This window comes from Salvelinus fontinalis, chromosome 30, assembly GCF_029448725.1.
Source record: "Salvelinus fontinalis isolate EN_2023a chromosome 30, ASM2944872v1, whole genome shotgun sequence".
Classification (NCBI taxonomy): domain Eukaryota; kingdom Metazoa; phylum Chordata; class Actinopteri; order Salmoniformes; family Salmonidae; genus Salvelinus; species Salvelinus fontinalis.
In genome coordinates, this window is record NC_074694.1 from 31,346,088 (window position 1) to 31,372,832 (window position 26,745).

General features: G+C 42.4%; 1 protein-coding gene across 4 annotated transcripts in view; it reads left to right on the forward strand.

Annotated features, from left to right (window-relative positions):
• LOC129829032 (SAP30-binding protein-like) overlaps positions 1–24,627 on the forward strand; it is a 48,868-nt gene extending 24,241 nt beyond the window's left edge. The window contains exons 5-10 of one of the 4 annotated variants that reach the window (XM_055890461.1): positions 16,775–16,863; positions 21,165–21,256; positions 21,380–21,492; positions 21,610–21,713; positions 23,289–23,376; positions 23,632–24,627. In XM_055890461.1, coding sequence (XP_055746436.1) covers positions 16,775–16,863; positions 21,165–21,256; positions 21,380–21,492; positions 21,610–21,713; positions 23,289–23,376; positions 23,632–23,813 — 668 coding nt within the window. In that variant the 3' untranslated portion in view covers positions 23,814–24,627. The remainder of the gene's footprint in view (positions 1–16,774; positions 16,864–21,164; positions 21,257–21,379; positions 21,493–21,609; positions 21,714–23,288; positions 23,377–23,631) is intronic. The other 3 variants (XM_055890463.1, XM_055890464.1, XM_055890465.1) reach the window with 3 other exon arrangements.
• Positions 24,628–26,745: the final 2,118 nt, after the last annotated feature.

The following is a 26,745-nucleotide window of genomic DNA, read 5'->3' on the forward strand; positions in this document are numbered from 1 at the left end:
AACTGCTATAGATAGCTAGTAGTACTAGGGTTGGTCGAATTCCACCTATGTCCATTCGTGATTATGTACCCATAAAGCGTTGACATACCAGGGGTACTCAACCTGGGGTCTGCGGCCAACCGAAACAGAATTGCCTGCTCAGAGACGCACGCGATTTAACTTCACTAAAATGTACACTGTTTTTCCTGGCTTTAAACCCGATACAATCTTCTATCAACTTTGGAAATTAGGATTAAATCAACATAAAAGCCCCTTTCAGTGCAAAAACCCCCAAATCTAACTCCGACTGAGTTGATGATTGTGTTGTAGGCTTAGGAGCGCATCGGAGAAGCCTTGTTCTATTTCAAGGGCAGGAAAAGCTTTTCTTCCATCACCCATGATCGAAGAGTAGCCTAGATATGCATTTTAGATCAGAGCAGAGCCGCTTGTAGACGCATGTGTACATTTGTTGATATTCTTTGGTAGTTAGTTACTAGCCCAGTTCTAACTAATTTCTGGTCAGAAATTAGGGAGTGTTTGTTTGACAACAACTAGAAACGTTTGTTATCTTTGACAAGCGAGCCAGAGCTTTTTTTGTCTTTACTGTGTCTCAGCTCCCATTTTATAAAGGGAATAACAAATACCCTGTTGAAACTGGAGTAAACGTTGAAGTGATATTGATGAAAAAGACGCACCTGTTACAGTAGCTTAAGTCGTGGCTCAAATGGTGCTTGCAGCCCTTAATTTAGAAAATTAGTAGGCCATATCAACTACAAACATTTCTGTAGTCTGTTCTTTCTTTTCCAGCTGTTAACTAGGATGACGTGCCAGAGCTCTTTATGGCCGTCACAAATCATGTGAAAGATGCATATCCCTCTTACTAACATTACATTATTGTTGCGTTACACCATCGTGCATACATTTATTTTGTCCCCCCCACACCAAACGTGATCACGACACGCAGGTTAAAATATCAAAACAAACTCTGAACCAATTATATTAATTTGGGGACTGGTCGAAAAGCATTAAACATTTTATGGCAATTTAGCTAGTTAGCTTGCACTTGCTAGCTAATTTGTACTATTTAGCTAGCTTGCTGTTGCTAGCTAATTTGTTCTGAGATATAAACATTGAGTTGTTATTTTACCTGAAATGTACAAGGTCCTCTACTCCGCCAATTAATCCTCACATAAAACGGTCAACCGAATCGTTTATAGTCATCTCTCTTCCTTCCAGTCCTTTTCTTCTCTTTTTTTAAAACTTTTTTTTTATTTTTTTTATCCCATTTTCTCCCCAATTTTCGTGGTATCCAATCGCTAGTAATTACTACCTTGTCTCATCGCTACAACTCCCGTACGGGCTCGGGAGAGACGAAGGTCGAAAGCCATGCGTCCTCCGAAGCACAACCCAACCAGCCGTACTGCTTCTTAACACAGCGCGCCTCCAACCCGGAAGCCAGCCGCACCAATGTGTCGGAGGAAACACCGTGTACCTGGCCCCCTTGGCTGGCGTGCACTGCGCCCGGCCCGCCACAGGAGTCGCTGGAGCGCGATGAGACAAGGATATCCCTACCGGCCAAACCCTCCCTACCCCGGACGACGCTATGCCAATTGTGCGTCGCCCCACGGACCTCCCAGTCGCGGCCGGCTGCGACAGAGCCTGGGCGTGAACCCAGAGACTCTGGTGGCGCAGTTAGCACTGCGATGCAGTGCCCTAGACCACTGCTCCACCCGGGAGGCCCCTCCTTTTCTTCTCTTGACTGTATATTGCGATTGGCAACTTTCATAAATTAGGTGCATTACCGCCACTGACCTTGTTTGTCTTTCAGTCACCCACGTGGGTATAACCAATGAGGGGATGGCACGTGAGTACCTGCTTCTATAAACCAATGAGGAAATGGGAGAGGCAGGACTTGCGGAGCGATCTGCGTCAGAAATATAACTGATTTCTATTTTAGCCCTTGGCAACGCAGAAGCTCGTTGGCACGCGCAGTGTGGGTGCAATAATTGAATAACATGGATTCCTACATTTATTTTGCAACACTCGCGCACGCAACGCGGGCGGTGTAGTCAGCCTGTTAGGTAGGCCTATCTGTAAAAAAATAAATAAATGTATGATGATAATGATGCTTATCGGGACCTTTTGCAATAAGGTACGAGAACCTGAGGATTATCGTGTGATAACTCCCGACTAAAGGGCGGTCCATACCAAGGACGATAACTATAACGCAAAAAAACGAATTCAAGTGAACATTAGCGTTCACACTACAACAATAACTACAAAAAGAGTGGAGAATGGTAACGAGATATATAGATTCAAGCGTTTTTTTGTCCCTCTGACAATCAATCAAATACGCGTTTATATTGAAGCGTTCTTGGTTCTAAGTGCCCGATGCTCCTCCGAGGGTTGGAAGCGCATGTTAAGCTTTCCTGAGTAATTGAGCATATTGGTGACCACATTAATTATAGGACGACTGGGGAGAATGATGATCCGTAACAAACAGTGCCTGAGAAGGCTGCATTTTCTGATGGCCTGTCAGTTAGCCAACACATCCTGTGTGCCTCTGCTAATGTGCCTTTCTAGACCTTGTAAACTGTTGATAAAATACCCAGTACTGCTCCAAATGGTTACCTAATCAGGCCTTGGCTAGATTATTATTATTTCGGAAAGAAACGTGCATTCAAAACGCAAGGCTTTTTAGCGTTTATTGAAATGGCATTCACTGCAGTTTACCGCCTAGAATAGAATGCTTTACTCATCAGAAGAAAAATGATTGCATTGTGTTATAGTCTAGGTATGATGATTTTCTTGTCCCTAAAAAGCTTAATCAATTATGGAGGTTATTCAAGTTAGCCTACATCACCAGAGTTTAAAGCCCTAGAAAATAATTGTGTAGGCTACTCACTTGATAACAATACTTTCATCATTGCACTGTGTTGTTGTAGCCTAGGTAGAATAATGTTATTGTCTAAAACGTAGGCCTAATTAGTAGTGGACCTTTACGTGTCCAGGACTGTAGAGCGCAGCCTGGAGGAGTGCACAGATCTGCCATTTCATAACTTTTTTAAATTTATTGCACAATATATATTTTTTTGCTAATGAATAGCCTAATGGGGCGGCAGCGTAGCCTAGTGGTTAGAGCGTTGGACTAGTAACCGGAAGGTTGCAAGTTCAAATCCCCGAGCTGACAAGGTACAAATCTGTCGTTCTGCCCCTGAACAGGCAGTTAACCCACTGTTCCTAGGCCGTCATTGAAAATAAGAATTTGTTCTTAACTGACTTGCCTAGTTAAATAAAGGTAAAAAAATATATATATAAATAAATAAATATGTAGCTTCTTACGCAAGCCTGGCTGCTATTCCTCTTCACGTGAAATCCCAGGAAAAACTATAAGTTACAAAAGTTAAAGGAAATGTATTCTTCGCATTTTTTAAACTAGACTAGATAACTAGATAATTCTGACCACTATATTATGTGCTAAATTATGTAGCCTACTGGTCATAGTTAGGACCTCATCATAACCTGATAATGACCACCTGACTACTGTAAAAAGTATTGGATATTGAAAACATCAAGTTGGATATTGAAAACATTGTTCATTACATTTCTATTTGTTTCCATAGTCACCAATTAAAGTTTAAATCTGCAACATATTATTACATTTAAAATAAATAAAGCAACGGCATAAAACAAATCTGCATCACCATTTTTCCCAAATTTGCACACAGTAATTGTTTCATTCACTCACAGACATTACATGCACGAACACTGGGACACATAGTACATAAAGGCAGATTGTTTTATTTTATTCATAAGAGTTGTGTGACCGGTCAGATTTGCAGTGAAGAGAATTAGTGCATTACAAATGTATCAATTTGAGATGTTAAAAGAACTTGAAAACGACATTCCTGAAGAAACTTTGTGGACTCAGCTGGCTAAAAACATGTCCAAAGTATTTCCATGGTATTACTAGCGTAGATGTCTTCAAAAAAGAGCAACTTACTCCTTACATAGTTTGTGTCCTCCTCTACCAAGGAGGTCAGGGGCATATTTCAGGACTTTCCGAGGGCCCACAACACATCAACTTCTTGCATTTTCTGGCTTTTCATGACACTCAATGTAAGCATAAAAAAATACTAAATGTAGGATTGGCCTAATGTGAATATGCAGGACAGAACAGAACAGTAACACAGAGTAAAATATCTTTAACAGTCAGACAATGAGACGTTTTACAGATTCTATGTCAATAGACCATGTCAAACTGCTCACATTTACTTACCAACTACAATGGATCACACACCAGTGGTAACAAAGGCATGTTTGCTCCTCTGTCCCTTCATATTGAAGTGGGACATTAATTCAATGGTCATCAATCTGAAACATTTTATAAGGATATTAAAATTAGACAGTTGTTGCATAATTACTTTTTTACTCACCTCTATATGATAAAGTTTTGCTTAACCCTAATACATGTTGTCATATTCAACAACTTTTTATAAACACACCGCTCCATAATGGGCTCCCGAGTGGCACAGCCTTCTAAGGCACTGTATCTCAGACACCCTGGTTCGAATCCAGGCTGTATAACAACCGGCCGTGATTGAGAGTCCCATAGGGCGGCGCACAATTGCCCCAGCGTCGTCCGGTTTGGCCGTCCATTATAAATAAGAATTTGTTCTTAACTGACTTGCCTAGTTAAATAAAAGATGCATTTAAAAAAATATATATATATATAAATATATGTTCCCCCCAACAAAGGTAACTGCAAAAATTAAAGTGTGTGTAAAGAGGCATTAAAGAGACATATCATTCCTGCAACACCCATTGTTAGAAATGGGTGTAATTGGCAAATCTCTTCCTCTTCTCTGCAACTGCACACGTGTCTGAGTGAGCATCAGGGAGAAAAATGGGAGAAACTTTACTTGACTCACCAAGGGAGGTGTCTTCTGAATCAGGACAAGGGTTTTGCACTTGAAAAGAAAAGGCGAGTTAAAATAGGGTTTTATTTGCTTTACAAACTTACTTTTAGAAGCAGTACTATTTCAATTGGATTTACTTACACTAAACTTAGAAAAAGGGGTTCTTCGGCTGTCCCCATAGAACTATTTTGGGTTCCAGGTAGAACCCTCTGTGGAAAGGGTGCTACATGGAAACCAAAGGAATTCTACATGGAACCAAAATGGCTTCTTCAAAAGGTTCTCCTATGGGGACAGACGATGAACCCTTTTAGGTTCTAGATAGGAAAAAAAGTGCTATGAGTAAGATCAGGCAATCAAGGGCAGCTGAATAGCATGTCTCTTGGGGAATCCAGTTGCAGAGAAAAAAACATCAATGATCATCAGCATAGCTAGTACAAACCTACCTCTTACAAAGCTGGCTAGTAGGAATCAATACACATTGAGTATCAAACAAAAGAAAAAAATACATTTTGCACAACTTGACTATGGATTTAAGGAATGGTGGTGTTGCTCTCTCCTTTCCCTGGGATCTGGCAGAATGGGTAAATGAGTGGGTGGACAAGCACTGCTGTAGAGACCATGCATCAGGTCATTGACATGTTTCAGGAACTGTAGAGACATAGACAAATCATGATAAACCATTACTAAATTAGACTTAGCCTAGCATTGACTATGTTTCCCTTCAGCAATCTGTCAAGCAGACATACGGGCTGTTTACATTTCTTAGTCAGCTGACTGAATAACTTCTGTACTTCTTCCCTTTGTTCACACGTCCATCCTTCCATCCAAGCTAGAAGATTCCTGCAAAAGAAGAGAATCAAATTGAACAAGGCAGTTAAAAGTTGTAACTTAAGGAGTGTTGAGGGGGAGCAGGATTAGGCTAAATGTATCTTAGTGTCAAAATACACAAATAAAAGGGTCCCTGATGAATCAAGAAAATCTTCACAACCATATTGGGGGTACACATTTCAAGAATTAGGCTAGTGTAAAATGTGTAAAACACACTTCCTATACAGTGCATTTGGAAAGTATTCAGACCCCTTCCCCTTTTCTACATTTTGTTATATTACATCCTTATTCTATAATGGATTAAATAAATGTTTTTCCACATCAATGTTTGCTAATTAAAAAAGAAACATGTAAATAAGGTATAACTATTCAGACCCTTTGCTACAAGACTCAAAATTGAGCTCCGGTGCATCCTGTTTCCATTGGTCATCATTGATGCTTTTACAACTTGATTGGAGTCCTGCACCTCAGATTGCATCCCAAATAAATGTTTCACAGAGTTCAAGTAACAGACACATCTCAGAACAACTGTTCAGTAGAGACTGTGTGAATCAGGCCTTCGTGGTTGAATTGCTGCAAAGAAACCACTGCTAAAGGACACCAATTAGAAGTGACTTGCTTTAGCCAAGAAACAAGAGCAATGGACAATAGAGCAGTGGAAATCTGTCCTTTGGTCTGATGAGTCCATCTTTTAGATGTTTGGTTCCAACCGCGGTGTGGGTGAACGGATGATCTCTGCATGTGTGATTCCCACCGTGAAGCATGGAGGAGGTGGTGTGGGAGGTGCTTTGCTGGGGACACTATCAGTGATTTATTTAGAATTCAAGGCACACTTAACCAGCATGTCTACCACAGGATTCTGTAGCGATACGCCATCCCATCTGGTTTGCGCTTAGTGGGACTATCATTTATTTTTCAACAGGACAAGAACCCAAAACACACTTCCAGGCAGTGTAAGGGCTATTTGACCAAGGAGAGTGATGGAGTGCTGAATCAGATGACCTGGCCTCCACAATCACCCAACCTCAACCCAATTGAGATGGTTTGGGATGAGTTGGACTGCAGAGTGAGGAAAAGCAGCCAACAAGTGCTCAGCATACGTGGGAACTACTTCAAGACTGTTGGAGAAGCATTTCAGGTGAAATTGGTTGAGAGAATGGCAAACGTGTGCAAAGCTGTCAAGGCAAAGGGTGGCTTCTTTGAAGAATCTCAAATATAAGATATATTTGGATTTGTTGAACACTTTTTTTGGTTACTACATGATTCCATATGTGTTATGTCATAGTTTTGATGTTTTCACTATTATTCTACAATGTAGAAAATAGTTCAAATAAAGAAAAACCATGGAGTGACTAGGTGTGTCAACTTTTGACTGGTACTGTATGTAAATGTGATATTACATTTTTTTATAGTCGCAAACGTTTCAGAAAACCAGTTTTTGCTTTGTCATTATGGGTATTGTGCGTAGATTGATGAGGAGGGGGGGGGACTATTTAATCAATTTCAGATTAAGGCTGTAACGAAATGTGGAAAAAGTTCACGGGTCTGAATACTCTGAAGGCACTGTATATTTATCAACCATCTCACTCACACTCAGTTAGCATGACACAATGTTGACATGACAAAAGTTAGTGTGAACATCTCTCTCACACACACACATTTACTGTCATTAACTAAACATATATGAAAATGTTAAAACGTTCGCTAGCGACAACTGGTAAAAATGAAAATGTTCCCATTTCCGTGTCGATGGAGGATAAGCCAGAAAGCTAAAGTTAGCTAGCTAAAATTAGCCAGCTAGCTAGCTAAACTTTCCTTGACGTTCTTCTCTCCAACAAACCGCCACGTTAACTTGCAAAATCAAAACAAGTATGCAGGAGAAAGGGACTACCACTTAGCAGTCATCTTTTTGTGTACATTTCGAGAAACTATCGTTTCCCAGCGGTGGTGTTGTGTAGCCTACCAGGCGCTTTGTTCCAAACGTTCCGTATGGAATGTTGACACAAGAGCAAGCAGGAAACCTGCCCGCGGACATCTATTGCTGCGAGACTGATTCCAATCCAAATTTTAGCTGGAACTGATATGCCTACCTCCTTATTTAGCTACTGAAATTAAAATAAATGTACTGTACGCATTATGTTAATTGCTTTAAAGCTTTAAGGGATAATATAATTGTCATTCTCAGGTGCAATGATTTTGTACTAATTATTGATGGATTAAAAAGTTTTGTGTTAAGTTTTATTGGTCACATACACATGGTTAGCAGATGTTAATGCAATTGTAGCGAAATGCTTGTGCTTCTAGTTCTGACGGTGCAGTAATATCTAACAAGTAATCTAACGATTTCACAACAACTACCTTATACACACAAGTGTAAAGGAATGAATAAGAATATGTACATATAAATATATGGATGAGCGATGGCCGAACGGCATAGGCAAGATGCAGTAGATGGTATGGAGTACAGTATATACATATGAGATGAGTAATGTAGGGTATGTAAACATTATATAAAGTGGCATTGTTTAAAGTGACTAGTGATACATTTATTACATACAATTTTTAATTATTAAGTGGCTAGAGATGAGTCCGTATGTTGGCAGCAGCCACACGATGTTAGTGCTGGCTGTTTAACAGGCTGATGGCCTTGAGATAGAAGCTGTTTTTCAGTCTCTTGGTCCCAGCTTTGATGCACCTGTATTGACCTCGCCTTCTGGATGATAGCGGGGTGAACAGACAGTGGCTCGGGTGGTTGTTGTCCTTGATGATCTTTTTGGCCTTCCTGTGACATCGGGTGGTGTAGGTGTCCTGGAGGGCAGGTATTTTGACCCTGGTGATTCGTTGTGCAGATCGCACCACCCTCTGGAGAGCCTTACGGTTGTGGGCAGAGCAGTTGCCGTACCAGGCGGTGATACAGCCCGACAGGATGCTCTCGATTGTGCGTCTGTAAAAGTTTGAGTGTTTTTGGTGACAAGCCAAAAATTATAAGGATTAAAAAATAGTTTTGTAAATCCTGGTGGATTGTAGTCGGATATTTAAATAATTCTGAAAAGAAATGTAGTTAGTCATAATAGAACATCAAAATTGCATTCACTGGAACAAAATAAAATGTGCAACAACATAGTGCAATAAACAGAAACAAAATATAGTCATTAGAAGCCAACATAATTAACCAACAATTATTTCATTGTAATGTAGTTTTACAGTTTAGCAGCAGTGATGTTTTTGTAAGGGGATGTGCGTGTTTATTTGTTGGCATGTTGGTAGCCTAGAACAACTGCTATGGAAGTGAATGTGCTCTACTGCCATAGTCTGTAGTAAAAGCATTTATAGATTCTCTAAATTAGGGACCCCCTCTGATAGCTATAGGACTGCAGAGATTGTCACAAATGTTTGCTTTTAATGACCTAGCAAATTCCATGACTTGGAGGTGAGAAATCACAATTCTTAGTTTTTTTGGTTTTGATATTAGTATTTCATCACCTGCCAAATAACCTCCAAATGGCCCTAACCCGGAAACTAAACAGTTAATCGGGCCAGATAAGCTGAATTTGGCTCGGCCCGAGTACCAGTTGTCACTGACAATACACTCACCCTGAAAGCACTGAGAGGTCTGTGGTGTACCACCTTATTAATAGGTCTACAGTGTGCAGTAGGATGCATTGATCAGTTGATTGACAGGTGTACTGCAGAATGATAAACGGTCTGCTGGTGTGGATGCTTGCCAATGTTAAGTTATGTATAATTTATCATTATAGATATCGTTACAGTTATTGCCTTGGTGTGGATGGCCCTTAAGGGCTGTTCTTATTGCTTTTATAAAGTGGTTGCCAACATATTTAAAGAAAAAGGATTAACGACATGTTTTCATTAACTATATTAGTAAATTCTGTTTATTTTATCCTTCCACCAAATGATATAGTTCGGGCAAAAGCCAGTAGTTAGTTCTGAAGTTGCTTCACCAAATAGGCTGGTCGTTAATGATATTTTCATGTTTTGACTCAGTCGTTCATTCTGTTCATTCCACGTTTCTTTGCGAAACAAATCCTTGGCATGTAGCTAGCTAGCAGAGGCCCAATGATGACGAAAGACAAGAACTTAAAAAAATAAGGATTTAATAAATATTTTATTAATAGACAACAACCAGCTGATTTGTCGAGTCAATAAGATAGTTATTGAGGACAGCTAGGCTAACGTTACTTCTACTTTGCTAGCTAGCCAACTAAAGCTAACACGCAATCACATCAAGCAGCTGAAATGACAGCAAACTATGTGCATTTTCATTTGTTTTACCTTGGATATGTCCATTAATGATATTGATAAAGGCATTATTTTGTGGAGAAAAAACCACTGCTTCGGTTAGGGATTCAATTTCGTTTTAACATTCACACCCCTATTTTCAACCTCATGGAGTGATTTATTTAATTGTTTTAATTTCCCGACCCCGCATGGGTAATTTATTTCTTAAGCTCAAACTGTTCTGTATATAACATATTTATTTAACCTGTCTAGGATCAGCGTGGCGCTAGCGGCACACCCCCCCCCCCCCCCCCACTGAAAAACCAGTGCCGCGAAATTCAAAAAAAATATTTTTTTAAAATATTTAACTTTCACACATTAAAGTCCAATACAGCTAATGAAAGACACAGATCTTGTGAATCCAGTCAACATTTCCGATTTTTAAAATGTTTTACAGGGAAGACACAATATGTAAAGATGTACATCTATTACCTAAAAACACATTAGCATAATCCACCATCTTTTATTTGTCCACCAACACCAGTAGCCATCACCAATTCGGCTAAACTAAGATATTTATAGCCCCTAACCAACAAAAAAACTCATTAGATGACAGTCTGATAACATATTTATGGTATGGGATAGGTTTTGTTAGAAAAAAGTGCATATTTCAGGTATATGGCATAGTTTACAATTGCACCCACCGTCACAAATGGACTAGAATAATTACAATGAGCAACGTGTTTACCTAACTACTAATCATCAAACATTTCGTAAAAATACACAGCATACACGAATCGAAAGACACAGATCCTGTGAATACAGACAATATTTCAGATTTTCTAAGTGTCTTACAGCGAAAACACAATAAATCGTTATATTAGCTTAGCACATAGCAATTAGCAGCCCAGCATTGATTCTAGCCAAAGTGAGCGATAAAAGTCAACATCGCCAAAAGATATTAATTTTTTCACTAACCTTCTCAGAATTCTTCCGATGACACTCCTGTAACATCACATTACAACATGCATATACAGTTTGATCGAAAATGTTTATATTTAGCCACCAAAATCATGGTTAGACAATGTGAAATGTAGACAAGCTGGTAAAGAAAAAGTCCTTGCGCCACTTAGACAGTGATCTACTCTTATACATAAATACTCATAAACGTGACTAAAAAATATAGGGTGGACAGGGATTGATAGACAATTTAATTCTTAATACAATTGCGTTATTACATTTTTTAATTTATCCTTACTTTTCAATACAGTTTGCGCCAAGCGAAGCTACGTCAAAAAACATGGCGTCCTAAGCCACTAAAATGTTTCGACAAACACGATTTATCATAATAAAAATGTCCTACCTTGAGCTGTTCTTCCATCAGTATCTTGGGCAAAGGATCCTTTCTTGGGAGAAATCGTCTTTTGGTGGAAAGCTGTCCTCTTGCCATGTGGAAATGTCAACTGCGTTCGGGATGAACTGAAAAGCATGCCCAACTTTTCACATCGTTGCAAAAATAAATGTCCCAAAATCACACTAAACGGATATAAATTGCTATAAAACGCTTTAAATTAACTACCTTATGATGTTTTTAACTCCCATAACGAGTAGAAACATGACCCGAGTAATATTACCCCCTTCACTAATGCTTGGAAAAGGTGCGGGCCGGTGTCCTCTAGGCGCATGACGCAGGTCCAAAAGAATGACTAGCTTCAGGGTTTTTTCATTTGTGGGGCCTGTGAACGCGCAATCGACCCCATTGGAATCGTCATCACGTAAAGGCATCCAGGGGAAGACGTAAGAAGTGTCCGTATAGTCATAGCAACGACAGTGCCCTTTTAACTGACTTCAGAAGAGTGGCCAACATTTCTCAAATCTGACTCCATGTCAGGGAAATTGCTGTAGAATGGGCTCTGTTCCACTTAGAGACAAAATTTCAACTCCTATAGAAACTATAGACTGTTTTCTATCCAATAATAATAATAATATGCATATTGTACGATCAAGGATTTTGTGGGAAGCCGTTTAAAAAATTAGCCAAATTAGCATAAATAGTCTAAACAGCGCCCCCATCCCCAACAGGATAAATAGTCTATAGCAAATAGGAATGTGTCACTTATCCCTGCTGTGCACTGCGAAACGCCAGTCAAGTTCACAATCGACGATGGATATCAATCATCGTCGATAGACGATGCTGTCGTGATACTGCCCAACCCTAAGCAGTACAATACGTCTTTGTTTGTCTTCAGACGGGGTAATTCAGGTTATAAATGTGCCACAGGAAACGGTCATACACCCGTTGGGCCTGTGAGTCACGTGATCAACTTCTACTCACTTGCAGGTACACAAGCGGTGGGCGGTTGTGCAGCATTAGCTGACGGAAGGTGTGTGTGTGTGTGTGTGCCCTCGGAGCCAGGCAGGATATGAGTGTAACAAAAGCAGGACGACAGGAGAGAACAGGGAGTGGCCCTGGCTGATACACACTGCCCTACAGTGTTAGGCCATAAAACAGTAGTATGTACCCATCATACCTTCACTTCCTCTACTGTGTATACTAGAGCCTGCTAATGCCAAAATAGAATGGCATGCATGCTCTGTACAACCCCACCCCTTCTCCACATTACTCCAACAAAACAGACTGGGAAATTGACAAAAGCTTTTTGAAAAACAGCCACTGTCGAGTGTCTTAACTGTGACTCATCATCATGGCCTGAGACTGTCACTGTACATTCCATCCCTGGGCCCATTCTGTTCCACTGGGTTGGCTTCTGTTAGGAGGAAATGTCACAGAGTTCTGGTCTAAAGGTCTCACGCAGTGCCCAGCCAGCAAGCAGCATGAAGATGGGCTTTGTCTGTTTAATGGTGGGAGTTGAATTGTCTGGCTGGCTGTTGAATGAGCCTTGAGCTCTGTCGGCTTCCGCTCTGGTCGTCTGGCAGTGACCGCCACATGTCTCACTGCCTTTCTCAATGCCGGTCTGTCTCACTGTCTGCCTGCCTTTCAATGTCAATTTCTGCAGCTTCTCTGTGTGTATCTGCTGAATATAGACTACACTCTGGACTAGCCCATGCAGTTGCCATATTATTGCTTTACAAACTTTCAACATCTTCCAAAACAAATATGTGTTCATATTAACACAAGGTTGCTTTAATTTTCCAAAGAAAATACTCTTATCTTGCTATATCAAACCCCTGTTCAAGCTACTGTTAGTCAGAAGTAGCTTAAGGCAGGACTAGTCAGAGGTGATCATGCAGGGCAGGGCCTCTTGTGGTTTAGAGGGAGCTGTGATTTCAGACTAGGGTTGAATATTTTCCTGGTATTTTACAAATGTTCCATAATGAATCACTTTTCTCCTGTGTAACCTGGTATTTCCTGCCAAAACCGAAAGTGTCATTCAAAAGCATAATAAAGCATATAGATAGATTAGAGCTTTGATTGAAAAATCGAGCCTGATGCTACCTGAACCTGATGAGCCCTACATTAAATACATTGAGCCCTACATTAGACATTTAATAAGCCCTACATTAGACATTTAATAAGCCCTACATTAGACATTTAATGAGCCCTACATTAGACATTTAATGAGCCCTACATTAAATACATTATGAGCCCTACATTAGACATTTAATGAGCCCTACATTAGACATTTAATGAGCCCTACATTAAATACATTATGAGCCCTACATTAGACATTTAATGGGCCCTACATTAGACATTTAATGAGCCCAAGCCCAAAAAAGCCCAAATGATTGTGACATTATCCAATACATATATGATATATAGGCTATTGCACGAAAGAAAACATAGATATAGCCAGATATATGCTCTCTTGTCTTAGTAAATGAAACCAGCTCCAGTAGGGTTCTATTTTTGTGTGAACTGTATTACAGGCTACTGTATTATATGGACTGTAATTACGCACCTTGTTCAATCCATGATAAAGCAGAAAGAGAAAATGCTATTCTGGTGCAGTACATGCTGACTACAAAGTTGCAAGAATAGGCTAGTGGATTTAGAAATATAATAGGGCCTATTTGTATAGTTAGTAGGCTGACGCGTATACCTTTCAGAATATTTTCCCTGATGTTATTAGCCTACCTCTTTCTCTCGCTAGTGTTGCTTTAGTCCTTCCTTGGCTTTCAACAGTTCAATTAAATACGTTTCATTGTCCTTTATAGTCATCATTCTAATGTCATGCTTGAATAATATAGGACTAGAAATAGATGCAGATTGTTTTCACATCTCCGCACGAAGATTGAATGGCTATGGGTCTGAGTAAATAACTGAATAGCCTAGTGCCATCACGCGTTAGCTCTTCTTTCAATCTACCCGTGAGTTCTATTGGCTGCTGTATTTAACATTCAGCAAACAAGAGCTCGTGTCCCTTTTCTAATAGTCTATTGGTATAAGAAATGCAAAAAAATAAAAATAAATGATGTCCCGCAAGCTGTCCTTGTCTAGATTTTCCTGCATGGGACTCCAAGAGCTAAGGAGCGTTTTTAAAGGAGAGAAGCCAGGTGTGTGCGTATTGCTCAAGAGAAAAGCAATAAGTTAGAAGCTTATTATGCGTAAACATTCATTAGCTAAATATAAGGCTAATAGTGCATTGAATGTATTACCTGAAAGAGGTAAGCTAGACTTGCTATATATATCAGTCTTTAACAGGATTATCTATTTTAGATGCAATTTGAATGGAAGTGAGAGAGGGAGAGGGAGAGAGAGAGAGAGATTTTAAACCAACGATATTTGAGTGATGGGCTATTTTAAAACTATGCAGCTGCAATTGAAGAAAATGATATCTTTTCCACTCTGTATAGCACTTTGTGACATCTGCTAATGTAAAAAGGGCGTTATAAATACATTTGATTGATAAAATTTTTTAAAAAGGCGACCTCCCAAAACCAGATGGAGATGTGTAAATTAGACACGCATTCTGTCTTTATATTACTGTAGCATAGACTATGCTGTAGCGAATGTAGTCCTTCCTTTCACAAGAACCAGAAAGTGACCATGATGAGATGATGGGTCTACATGCGTTGTGATCTGCGCTCCATACTGAGATGGGCTGTCTGTCCCCACCCTGAGCGTTGATGATTCATCATGCAGAGAGAAGGCCGCAGAGAAGCCACATTTAGACATCACTTATCATTTAAGTTCCATTTCAGGCCATGCTGTTCATATAAATAATTTATTTGGTTTATTCGGTTCCTCGCAGTTATGTCTTCCGGGAATGGAGAAGTGTTTTTGGGTGATACATCTGGGTAACGGGTTCCTGATATTCAACCCTAATTCGGACCCCTTTCACTGTACAGTATGTCTTCTATGTGCCTGTTGCCGCACACACACATGGCAGCCTGTGTTCATGGAAAGCAGCTCATGCTAGGGCGTCTGACATGCCTGGTCAGGTTTTTCCCTAACCCAGGCCATGGTATTTTCTATTGTTCATAAGTGTTCATGCAGCCAAGTGCAATATTTGTGTTTAGTGTGTGCTTGTCACCGAGTACATCATTACTCTGTTATGGTTTCTTTCTGTTTACTCTAGTGAGTGTGCGTGGACCCCTGTTTGTGCAAGTGTGTGTACTTGCTCAGTTAGCCAGTAGGAGAGGGTAACGCCCTGCCCCTCCCTGTAGGAGTGTCATACCCCTCTCACCTACAGACACAAGGCAGATTGGAGTGGGGGAGGAGAGGCAAGGGTAAGGTCAAGCAGGGTAGGGTGGGGGTTTTCTTTTGGTTCCACCTGGGCATCAAGCAAAACAAGTAAAAGGAGAGGGAGACGAGTAGAGAGGGAGAGAACACTACCTGTAAGGACTGAAGTGGAGTGTGTTTGGTGCATGGAGGACCTGCTTCACTAAAGGATCCTACTTAACTGTTCTCACATACAAAGTGTACGCACAAAAAAAAAAATCTCAACCGTTTTAAAGCAGGGGTGTCGAACATGCGGGCCGGATCCGGGGGAAACGAACTCAATATACTTTAAAATGACTTAAACCAAATTGAAACTGTGTAGAAATGATAATGGACCTATATTCCTACAATTTCTTGAACCATGTAACTACATGGAATGAATGGGTCCAAATTAGACGTTACGCCAAATCCCAACTTGAAACTATGAGATCAGGTTGGTTTCTGGATCACTGTGCACAGTCAATAGACCTACATTCATAGTTTGACTGTCCAGCTTGCTAATAATCACTAGACAGTCAAGGAGCATCGACAGTTCCAAAACAATAGATAGAGGACAATGTTTAGCAAATTTTGACAGCGAGGATATATAACCAGTTTTCAGTGTGGCCCTCCGGAGCTCGTTGACGAACGAATGCGCCCCCCGGGGCAAAATGAGTTCAACACCCCTGATTTAAAGCCTTATTAGATTGACGGTGCTGAGTGACTGTAAAATACTCTCCCGCTGAGGAGGCTCTAGTGACACTGAAGAATGCCTGGCCTGGAGTCAAAGAAAGAACGGAAGAGTTGAGGAGAGAAAGGAGGGAAGAGTTGAAAAAAGGGGAGCCTTGTTTCTCTTCACAAGCCCCAACAGACACTCCCTGACTGGGTGTGGTGCCTAGGTCTCGTACCAGGACCAGATGCTCCGAACAAACAAACAAATACACACACACACACAGAACAACTGTCAGCTTAGGAATGCACCAAACATGTTGATTCAACACTCACTGACTTTACAGACATCATGTCTGGGTTCACTTCTAAAGATAAAGAAGTAGCTGCTAGAATGTCATGGGCTTCTATACAGCATCTAGATCTGTCTGTAGTCTGCTCCTCTGATTGGTTGTTTCTCTCTGTATCTCCGCCCCAGCTCTGTTCTCCGAGAAAGTGAGGAACATGTCACCCGACAAGATCCGGATTCCCCCTGAGCCACCAGGACGCTGCTCCAGTCACCTACAGGTACACACAGACCCACCTGGGCTTTGTCGTCCACTCACACCCCTACTTACCTTAGTTATGTACTGTATCTCTACTTAACCCTATTTCAACTCACCTGAACTTGCCTGTGCTATATCACCACCTCTCTTGCACATCTTACATACCTGTGAAATTCCTCTGTCTAAACTGGTCTGGTCACCTGGTCTAAACAACCATCACTTTCACATTTGTCACACTGGCCTGTAGTACCACCATAGTCAGCAGTGACACGGTAAGCTCTCTGTCAACAAGTAGCAGACTACTGGAGGGAGGACAGTAAGGGTGTAACGGCTCACCAAATCCACGGTTCGGTAGCTTTTGTGGTTTTGGGTTCACGGTTCGGTTTCTGCACAGCGGGGGGAAATGAAATGTAAACCGTTACTGTAGTTAATTTTAGTTTATTTAAGAAAATCCTAAGTGTTTGTATTCCTGATTCCACACATGATCATGAGTCATATAATGCCTAATGAGTGCACCATCAGGAATAACACTTTGTATTTTCTTAATTGGAAACACACGATTACGCAACAACTCTATGCGCAATATATGTGTGAAATCGATATGTAAACATGGCTTAGACATTGTATAGGCGTATGCTATAATGTTTTCTTACAAAGAGAGACATTATGCACACTTGTGTGACTCATAACAGGAGTGTGTCTCTAGCACGTACTTCTCATTTCCCACTCCGGTGTAAAATGATGGGCTGTCACTGTCAAGCAGCTCTCTGTAGCCCTGGAGGTCCATCCATCCATAATGCAGGCTGCATTAGCCAATTCATTGACAACTTCAGCTTTAGTTTGCTTCTATAGAGTGGGTAGTACCTGTTTGCTGAAACGGGTGCGGGTGGGTGAAGTTGCTAACGTGGCTCGAGCACTTTCACGAGGTGCTGAAACCCCCTATTCCTCTCAACCGCTGTGAGTGGGCGCATATCCATGGCTATAAACATACCTATCGCTCTTGTAATTTCTTTGGCCCAGTCAGAATTGGCCGCGAAGGGCTGCTTGAATGAAGAGGGGATACTAAGTTGTTGTTTTTTTTGCGTTTCCGTCTTGCTCCGGTGGTAGGAATACTGGGCTGATGTTGGCGTTAAAAACCAACTCCAGTCCTCTAGTACCACCAACAGCACACGTTGTTGTAGCCCCAGACAATAAACACCGGCTTCAACTCATTGAGGGTTTGATGATTAGTTGACAAGTTGAATCAGGTGTTCTTGTGTTTTTATTTTGGGGATATATTTTTTATGTATTCATTCAGCGTCACAATGCGGACTGAACCAAGGTCCACGTACCGAAAGGTTTGGTATGAGCATGTGTACAGTTACACCCCTAGCGGACAGGTATGACGTACTGAAAGTGGCAGGGTATGAGAACAGATAAGGTGTGTGTCTGAGATATTGGTTTCCAGGTTGTAAATTGCCCCTCCTGCCAAAGTCTGAGAAGAGTTCAATGCCAGCTGCCAGACAAGCAGTGTTCTGCAGTTGTTGGTAAATGTTCAAGAATGTTCCAGGCTGTTGGAGAGCAGAATCCTCCAGTGGGAGAATAACATCAACATGTAGGACGAGACAGACAAAACATCTCAGTGGTCAGCTCTCTGTCAGTCAACATTCCATCCCTCTAGACACGGTCTCTCAATCCTTACACTGCTCCAAGGTTTTCCTCAAATAAGTTGGCATTCCCGGTAGACATTGCCATCATGCACAGATCTAGGATCAGCGTATCCTTCCCAGATCTTAACCCTAACCATGAGGGAGAAATATGCAACACTTAGATCAGTAAATGCAGGTGAAGATGAATGTCTTGGTGAGTGAACAGCTCAGCACTGTATAGCATTGCCTCATGGTGCGCACACCTACTTAATAGGCTAGCGGTTCAGAGCGTTGGACCAGTAACCAAAAGGTTGCTGGTTCAAATATTCCGTTCTGCCCTTGAGCAAGGCAGTTAACCCACAACAACTGTTCCCCGGGAGCTGACGACGTCGACTGAAGGCAGCCCCCCGCACCTCTCTGATTCAGAGGGGTTGGGTTAAATTTAGAAGACACATTTCGGTGGAATTAAATCAGTTGTGTAACTGACTAGGTTTATCCTTTCCCTTCCCTTAATTACTCCCTTCCCTTAATTACCCCTCAATCAGGTGAATCACTGATGAATCACTACCTTTCCTCAGGCTGCAACTAACACCAGCACACACAGGAAGGGCTGGGGACAGTTAAGACTCAGGTCAATGAGTAGCCAGGGTGTGGTCTGTGTTGTTTTAGTATGCCTCATGATTGTACTGTCCCTCATTACCATTGTATCTCAAAAACGAAACATCACAATACTGTTGTCCTACTATTTGGCCTAATTGAACTGACTGTTTTGAGTACTGTAGATACAGTAGTGCAATAACATTCCAATCCTCCATCCTGTCCGTTTTAAGGCTAATTTATCATTGTTGATACCCCTGGCTCCAGTTGACAGGCCCAGCTCCCTGCGTCTCCCAGGAGCCTGGTTGCCAAATATTGCTCTGAGGTCTCAGAAACTGCAGACACAATGGCTCCATTCAGAGCCCTGTCAGTCAGATATACAGTACCAGTCAAACGTTTGGACACCTACTCATTCAAGGGTTTCTCTTTATTTTCTACATTGTAGAATAATAGTGAAGACATCAAAACTATGAAATAACATGTATGGAATCATGTAGCAACCAACACAGTGTTAAACAAACAGTGTTAAAAGTTTCTTCAAAGTAGCCACCCTTTGCCCTTGATGACAGCTTTGCCCACTCATGGCATTCCCTCAACCATCTTCACCTGGAATGCTTTTCCAACAGTCTTGAAGGAGTTCCCACATATGCTGAGCACTTGTTGGCTGTTTTTCCTTCACTCTGCGGTACAACTCATCCCAAACTATCTCAATTGGGTTGAGGTCAGGGGATTGTGGGGGCCAGGTCATCTGATGCAGAACTCCATGACTCTCATCTTGGTTTAATAGCCCTTACACAACATGGAGGTGAGTTGGGACATTGTCCTGTTGAAAAACACATGATAGTCCCACTAAGCGCAAACCAGGTGGGATGACGTATCGCTGCAGAATGCTGTGGTAGACATGCTGGTTAAGTGTGCCTTGAATTCTAAATGAATCACTGACAGTGTCCCCAGCAAAGCACCATCACACCTTCTCCATGCGTCACGGTGGGAGCCATCCGTTCACCTACTCTGCGTCTCACAAAGACACGGCGGTTGGAACCAAAAATCTCAAATTTGGACTCATCAGACCAAAGGACAAATTTCCACCGGTCTAATGTCCATTGCTCGTGTTTCTTGGCCCAAGCAAGTCTCTTCTTATTATTGGTGTCCTTTGGTAGTGGTTTCTTTGCAGCAATTTGACCATGAAGGCCTGATTCACACAGTCTCCTCTGAACAGCTGATTTTGAGATATGTCTGTTACTTGAACTCATTTGGGCTGCAATCTGAGTCTGGTAACTCTAATGAACTCATCCTCTGCAGCAGAGGTAACTCTGGGTCTTCCTTTCCTGTGGCGGTCCTCATGAGAGCCAGTTTCATCATAGTGCTTTATGTTTTTTGTGACTGCACTTGAAGAAACGTTCAAAGTTCTTGACATTTTCTGGATTGACTGACCTTCCTGTCTTAAAGTAATGATGGACTGCTGTTTCTTTTTACTTATTTGAGCTTTTCTTGCCATAATATGGACTTGGTCTTTTACCAAATAGGGCCATCTTCTGTACACCAGAATGCCAAGAGTGTACAAGGCTGTCATCAAGGCAAAGGGTGGCTACTTTGAATAATCTAAAATATATTTTGATTGTTTAACACTTTCTTGGTTACTGAATGATTCCATATGTGTTATTTCATAGTTTTGATGTCTTCACTATTATTCTACATTGTAGAAAATAGTAAAAATAAAGAAAAACCCTGGAGTGAGTAGGTTTGACTGGTTCTGAATGGATCAAGGCTGGAGTAAAGACCCTGGCTTCAGCCTTTGCCAAGTTCAGTTGCCTTGTTTCGCATTGATTAACACACTGTAGGGGCTAAGCTGACATGTTACGCCTCTCTACCAATTGACCAGTCATTCTGTGCTGTTCATACACTGGTAGGTTTGGAGGCCAAAGGTCGCAATTTCAATTCCAGTTATGGACAACTGCACCTGGCTTCACTGAAATATCTAGGCTTGTGATACATACACATCACAACAAACGAACAAAGTGCTTGTCGTAAAAACTATACTAGTGGGGACTTGACTCTTATGTTCTACTGATCAGATATGTTGGTTTTCTGTCAACAGGAGAAGATCCAGAAGCTGTATGAAAAGAATCTACATGGAGACTTTGACACAAATAACCACATTCAGAAGAAGAAAGAGTTTAGGAATCCCAGGTACACACACACACACACGCACTAATTCATGCCACACACACACACAGAGTTATGAACACGTCGGCGATACGTGGGATGCTTTTCCAGAGACTTTTGTTGACATGTCTATGTGTGTCTTTGCAGTATCTATGAGAAACTCATTCAGTTCTGTGGCATTGATGAACTGGGAACCAACTACCCTAAAGACATGTTTGATCCCCACGGCTGGTCAGAGGACTCTTACTATGAGGCACTGGGTAAGGAGGTCATTGGTGTGTATGTGTGAGGACAGGCATATGTGCTTGTTTGTGGCTGTATGTGCTTGCCAGTGTGGTAGTCCTATCAGCTGAACTGTTTTCATTCCCTCTCTGCAGCCAAAGCTCAGAAGGTAGAGATGGATAAACTGGAGAAAGCCAAGAAGGACAGGACGAAGGTGAGGGACACGGGCGCTTTTATTGACTTGAAGAGGGGACCTGAGGTAACCTGAATTCCAATACACACGTTTTCACCCCTCCCCCCCACACACAAAACAAAACCATGCCTGCTCTCCTCTTAACCCCATCCCCAACCTCTGTTAAAAACATATTCACTACGTGGCCAAAGGTATGTGGACATCCACATTGAACATCTCATTCCAAAATCATGGGCATTAATATGGAGTTGGTCCCCCCCTTTGCTGCTATAACAGCCTCCGCTCTTTTGGGAAGGCTTTCCACTAGATTTTGGAACATTGCTGCGAGAACTTGCTTTCATTCAGCCACAAGCATTTGTGAGGTTGGGCACTGAGGTTGGGCGATTAGGCCTGGCTCGCAGTCGGTGTTACAATTCAATCTGAAATGTATTCGATGGGGTTGAGGTCAGGGCTCTGTGCAGGCCAGTCAAGTTCTTCTACACCGATCTCAACAAAACATTTCTGTATGTACATTTCTGCTGAAACAGGAAATGGCCTTCCCCAAAGTGTTGCCACAAAGTTGGAAGCATAGAATCGTCTAGAATGGTATGCTGTACTGTTAAGATTTCCATTCACTGGAACTAAGGGGCTTACCCCGAACCATGAAAAACAGCCCCAGACCATTGTTCCTCCTCCACCAAACTCTACAGTTGGCACTATGCATTCGGGCAGGTAGCGTTCTCCTGGCATCCGCCAAACTCAGATTCATCCGTCGGACTGCCAGATGGTGAAACGTGATTCATCACTCCAGAGAACGCGTTTCTAATGTTTCAGAGACCAATAGTGGCAAGCTAAACAACACTCGATGCTTGGCATCGCGCATGGTGAGCTTAGGCTGGTGAAGCTCCTCATGAAGCTCCTGATGAACAGTTATTGTGCTGACGTTGCTTCCAGAGGCCGTTTGGAACTTGGTAGTGAGTGTTGTAACTGAGGACTGACTATTTTTTAGGCGGTGCGTGCTTCAGCACTCGGCAGTCCCATTCTGTGAGCTTGTGTGGCCTACCACTTTGCGGCTGAGCCGTTGTTGCTCTTTGACATTTCCACTTCACAATATCAGCACTTACAGTTGACCGCGGCAGTTCTAGCGGGACAGAAATTTGATGAACTGACTTGTTGGAAAGGTGGCACCTATGACGGTGCCACGTTAAGTCACTGAGCTCTTCAGTACAGGCCATTCTCCTGCCAGTGTTTGTCTATGGAGATTGTATGGCGGTGTGCTCGATTTATTTATTTTACCAGTCAGCAATGGGTGTGGCTGAAATAGCCGAAACCACTCATTTGAAGGGGTGTCCACATACTTTTGGTTATGTAGTGTACCTGTTCAGAGAAAATAGCTTTGCCAACCCTGTGCCTACGTTTACTCCTCTCCTTTACTGTTTTACAAATCACAGACCGGGCCGTTCTCTTTTATCGGTCTGTGTGTCAGGGGCATGTTGCCACCAGCAGCCTCTAGTTTATTTTCTCCACACACTTCCAGAGAAGTGTCCTGCCAAGAGATTAAGGCTCATCACAACACAATGTCAGCACAACCCAGCCCGGCTCCGCTCAGCCTTCTGCAGCACGAGTATGGTGAAGTATGTTGTCTCCTCTCTCCTCTCCTAGATTGAGTTTGTGACGGGCACTAAGAAGGGGACAATCCCCACCAATGCAGCAGTTCCCACCACCAATACAGCTACTACCACAGCTACAGGTACACTCACAACACACACACAACTGTGTTCCAAATCAACCCCTAGCTCCAACCCCTAGACAGCTATCACCACCAACACCTCTTCTACTGTCACTGGCAGAGAGATGAGCCCCCACACTCCATAGAAACATTATCATCCCTGACTGATTTTAGGTTGTGACCTTCCTGAAAGAGAAAAGGGTTAAGATTATAGAGTATATCTGGTTCCCTTTCTCTCCCGTTCACTTTCTCTCTCTCCCGCCTCTCCACCCCCAGCAGAGGCTCAGAAGAGGAAGAGTAAGTGGGACTCTGCAGTGCCCGTGACCCTGGCCCAGCCCGCACTGCTCACTACCACGGCAACCCTGCCAGGGGTGGTCTCCGTGACAACCACCGCCAGCGGAACCAAGACCACCGTCATCTCCGCCGTTGGCACCATCCAGAAGAAAGCCAAGCAGTGAACCGGCATGGGGAGAGGAAGTATGTGGGTTTTGAATGGATGGATGAATGTGTGTGTGTGTGTGTGTGTGTGTGCATTGAGCTGTGTGGCTGTATTACTAAATGCAAAAAGAGGGAGAGTGAAAGAATGTCTTCAGATAATATGGATGTCACATGAACATTTCTGTACTCATCCTTTCTGGCTGTACAAAACCTCTGCATCTCTACTGCCGTTGGTCTCTGGGATTGGATCTACAACATATGGTCAAAGGACTCAAGTCTGACTTGAGATTCAATAAGACAATTTTTTTTGTCATTTCTGCATTGATATCAACATAAGGTTCCTTTTTCATCCAGCTCTCCAGTCAGCACCCTGTTGAAGTTATGCATTGATCTGTTTTTTTTTTCTGTCGACAAGAAACCGTGTTTTGATGTTAGCTAAAGACTATCCATTGGGAAAACCACCCTACCTAGAAAGTAGCCTAGTTATGGCATAAGCCTCTTGACTGAAACTTGAGTTAGTTTCTTTATTCCATCCTCCTGTAAAATGGTTTCTTACAGTATCAACCCATCTGTTATGGTACAGTATATATTACTATTAGTTTTGGGCACATTATGTCCTTTCTACCCACAGTGTATATTTGTGCTATTTCCTATGTTCTGTGTTTTTGACCATCTACTGGACAGACTATGGACATTGGTATCAACGTTTCTTGTCTCATTTTCAATGGCCTATTCAAAGAGCTTAGCGGGAATATTTTTTACAAATGTACATATATCGCTGCTGATGATGATGATAGGATGGTAAATAAAACAAACGTCATACTGCCTTTTCAATTGGAGTGTGTGTCCATTCTTGTACGGTTGTCTTCAACATAAACTGTATTTTATACATAAGATGAAAGTAGTATTTGATCATACAATTATTTTCATGCTGTTCTCTGGATAAAGCTTTGAATGTTCTGTCCAGGAAATTAAGGAATGGTTGTGTTATTGTGTCCCAGATCTATTGACTGCAGCCACTGGCCTGAATCTGGCCAGAGGAATTTCTGCCTCGCTGTCTCCCTTTCATTCGCTCTCCTCTCTCTTTAATTTCTCCCCTTCTGTCTCTTTTCTATCCACTACACACGTTCTCTCTCTCCCCCTCATTCCTTCCATCTATTTCTGAGCACTTTGGGTATTTATGTGGCCAGGTGCGTTTGTGATTTACATCCATCCATCACCTCTTCCTTTTCTTTTATCCCTCTCTTTATCGGACTTTAATTCCATCCAGCAGGAACGATAACACACCGCCCCACCCCGCAGTCTTCTGAAGCACAGCTGGAGGTCAAAGTTCAGAATCGGAGTCGTTTACTAGAGTAAGTCAGTTAGATCAGCTTACACTCAACAGATCCCCATATCACCAATAGATTTGAGTGCTTGTCAACCTTAACCATATCCCAGGGGTTAATGTTCTTCGTAACTGCGAAGGATATCTGTCATATGGTTTTTGGAGAGGTCGTTTTTGAGATCTGTAGATCCGCAATAAAAATCTCCTTGGGATTGGTTCTTTGGTGGTGGGGGGGGGGGGGGGGGGGGGGCTGGTTTGGAGATGACAGCCTTAAACAGACAGAAGCATGCCTAGAAACATGTCTGTTCACGAAAAATTTTCCCAAATAAATGTATTCTCAAATATTGTAAACTCAGCAAAAAAAGAAACGTCCTCTCACTGTCAACTGCGTTTATTTTCAGCAAACTTAACATGTGTAAATATTTGTATGAACATAAGACTCAACAACTGGGACATAAACTGAACAAGTTCCTCAGACATGTGACTAACAGAAATTTAATAATGTGTCCCTAAACAAGGGGGGGTCAAAATCAAAAGTAACAGTCAGTATCTGGTGTGGCCACCAGCTGCATTAAGTACTGCAGTGCATCTCCTCCTCATGGACTGCACCAGATTTGCCAGTTCTTGCTGTGAGATGTTACCCCACTCTTCCACCAAGGCACCTGCAAGTTCCTGGACATTTCTGGGGGGAATGGCCCTGGCCCTAGCCCTCACCCTCTGATCCAACAGGTCCCAACGTGCTCAATGGGATTGATATCCGGGCTCTTCGCTGGCCATGGCAGAACACTGACATTCCTGTCTTGCAGGAAATCACGCACAGAAAGAGCAATATGGCTGGTGGCATTGTCATGCTGGAGGGCCATGTCAGGATGAGCCTGCAGGAAGGGTACCACATGAGGGGGAGGATGTCTTCTGTGTAACGCACAGCGGTGAGATTGCCTGCAATGACAACAGACTCAGTCCGATGATGCTGTGACACACCGCCCCAGACCATGACGGACCCCCACCTTCAAATCAATCCCGCTCCAGAGTACAGGCCTCGGTGTAACGCTCATTCCTTCGACGATAAACGTGAATCCGACCATCACCCCTGGTGAGACAAAACCGTGACTCGTCAGCGAAGAGCACTTTTTGCCAGTCCTGTTTGGTCCAGCGACGGTGGGTTTGTGCCAATAGGCAACGTTGTTTCCGGTGATGTCTGGTGAGGACCTGTCTTACAACAGGCCTACAAGCCCTCAGTCCAGCCTCTCTCAGCCTATTGCGGACAGTCTGAGCACTGATGGAGAGATTGTGCGTTCCTGGTGTAACTCGGGCAGTTGTTGTTGCCCTCCTGTACCTGTCCCGCAGGTGGGATGTTCGGATGTACCAATCCTGTGCAGGTGTTGTTACACGTGATCTGCCACTGCGATAATGATCAGCTGTCCGTCCTGTCTCCCTGGATCGCTGTCTTAGGCGTCTCGCAGTACGGACATGGCAATTTATTGCCCTGGCCACATCTGCAGTCCTCATGCCTCCTTGCAGCATGCCTAAGGCATGTTCACGCAGATGAGCAGGGACCCTGGACATCTTACTTTTTGTGTTTTTTAGAGTCAGTAGAAAGGCCTCTTTAGTGTCCTAAGTTTTCA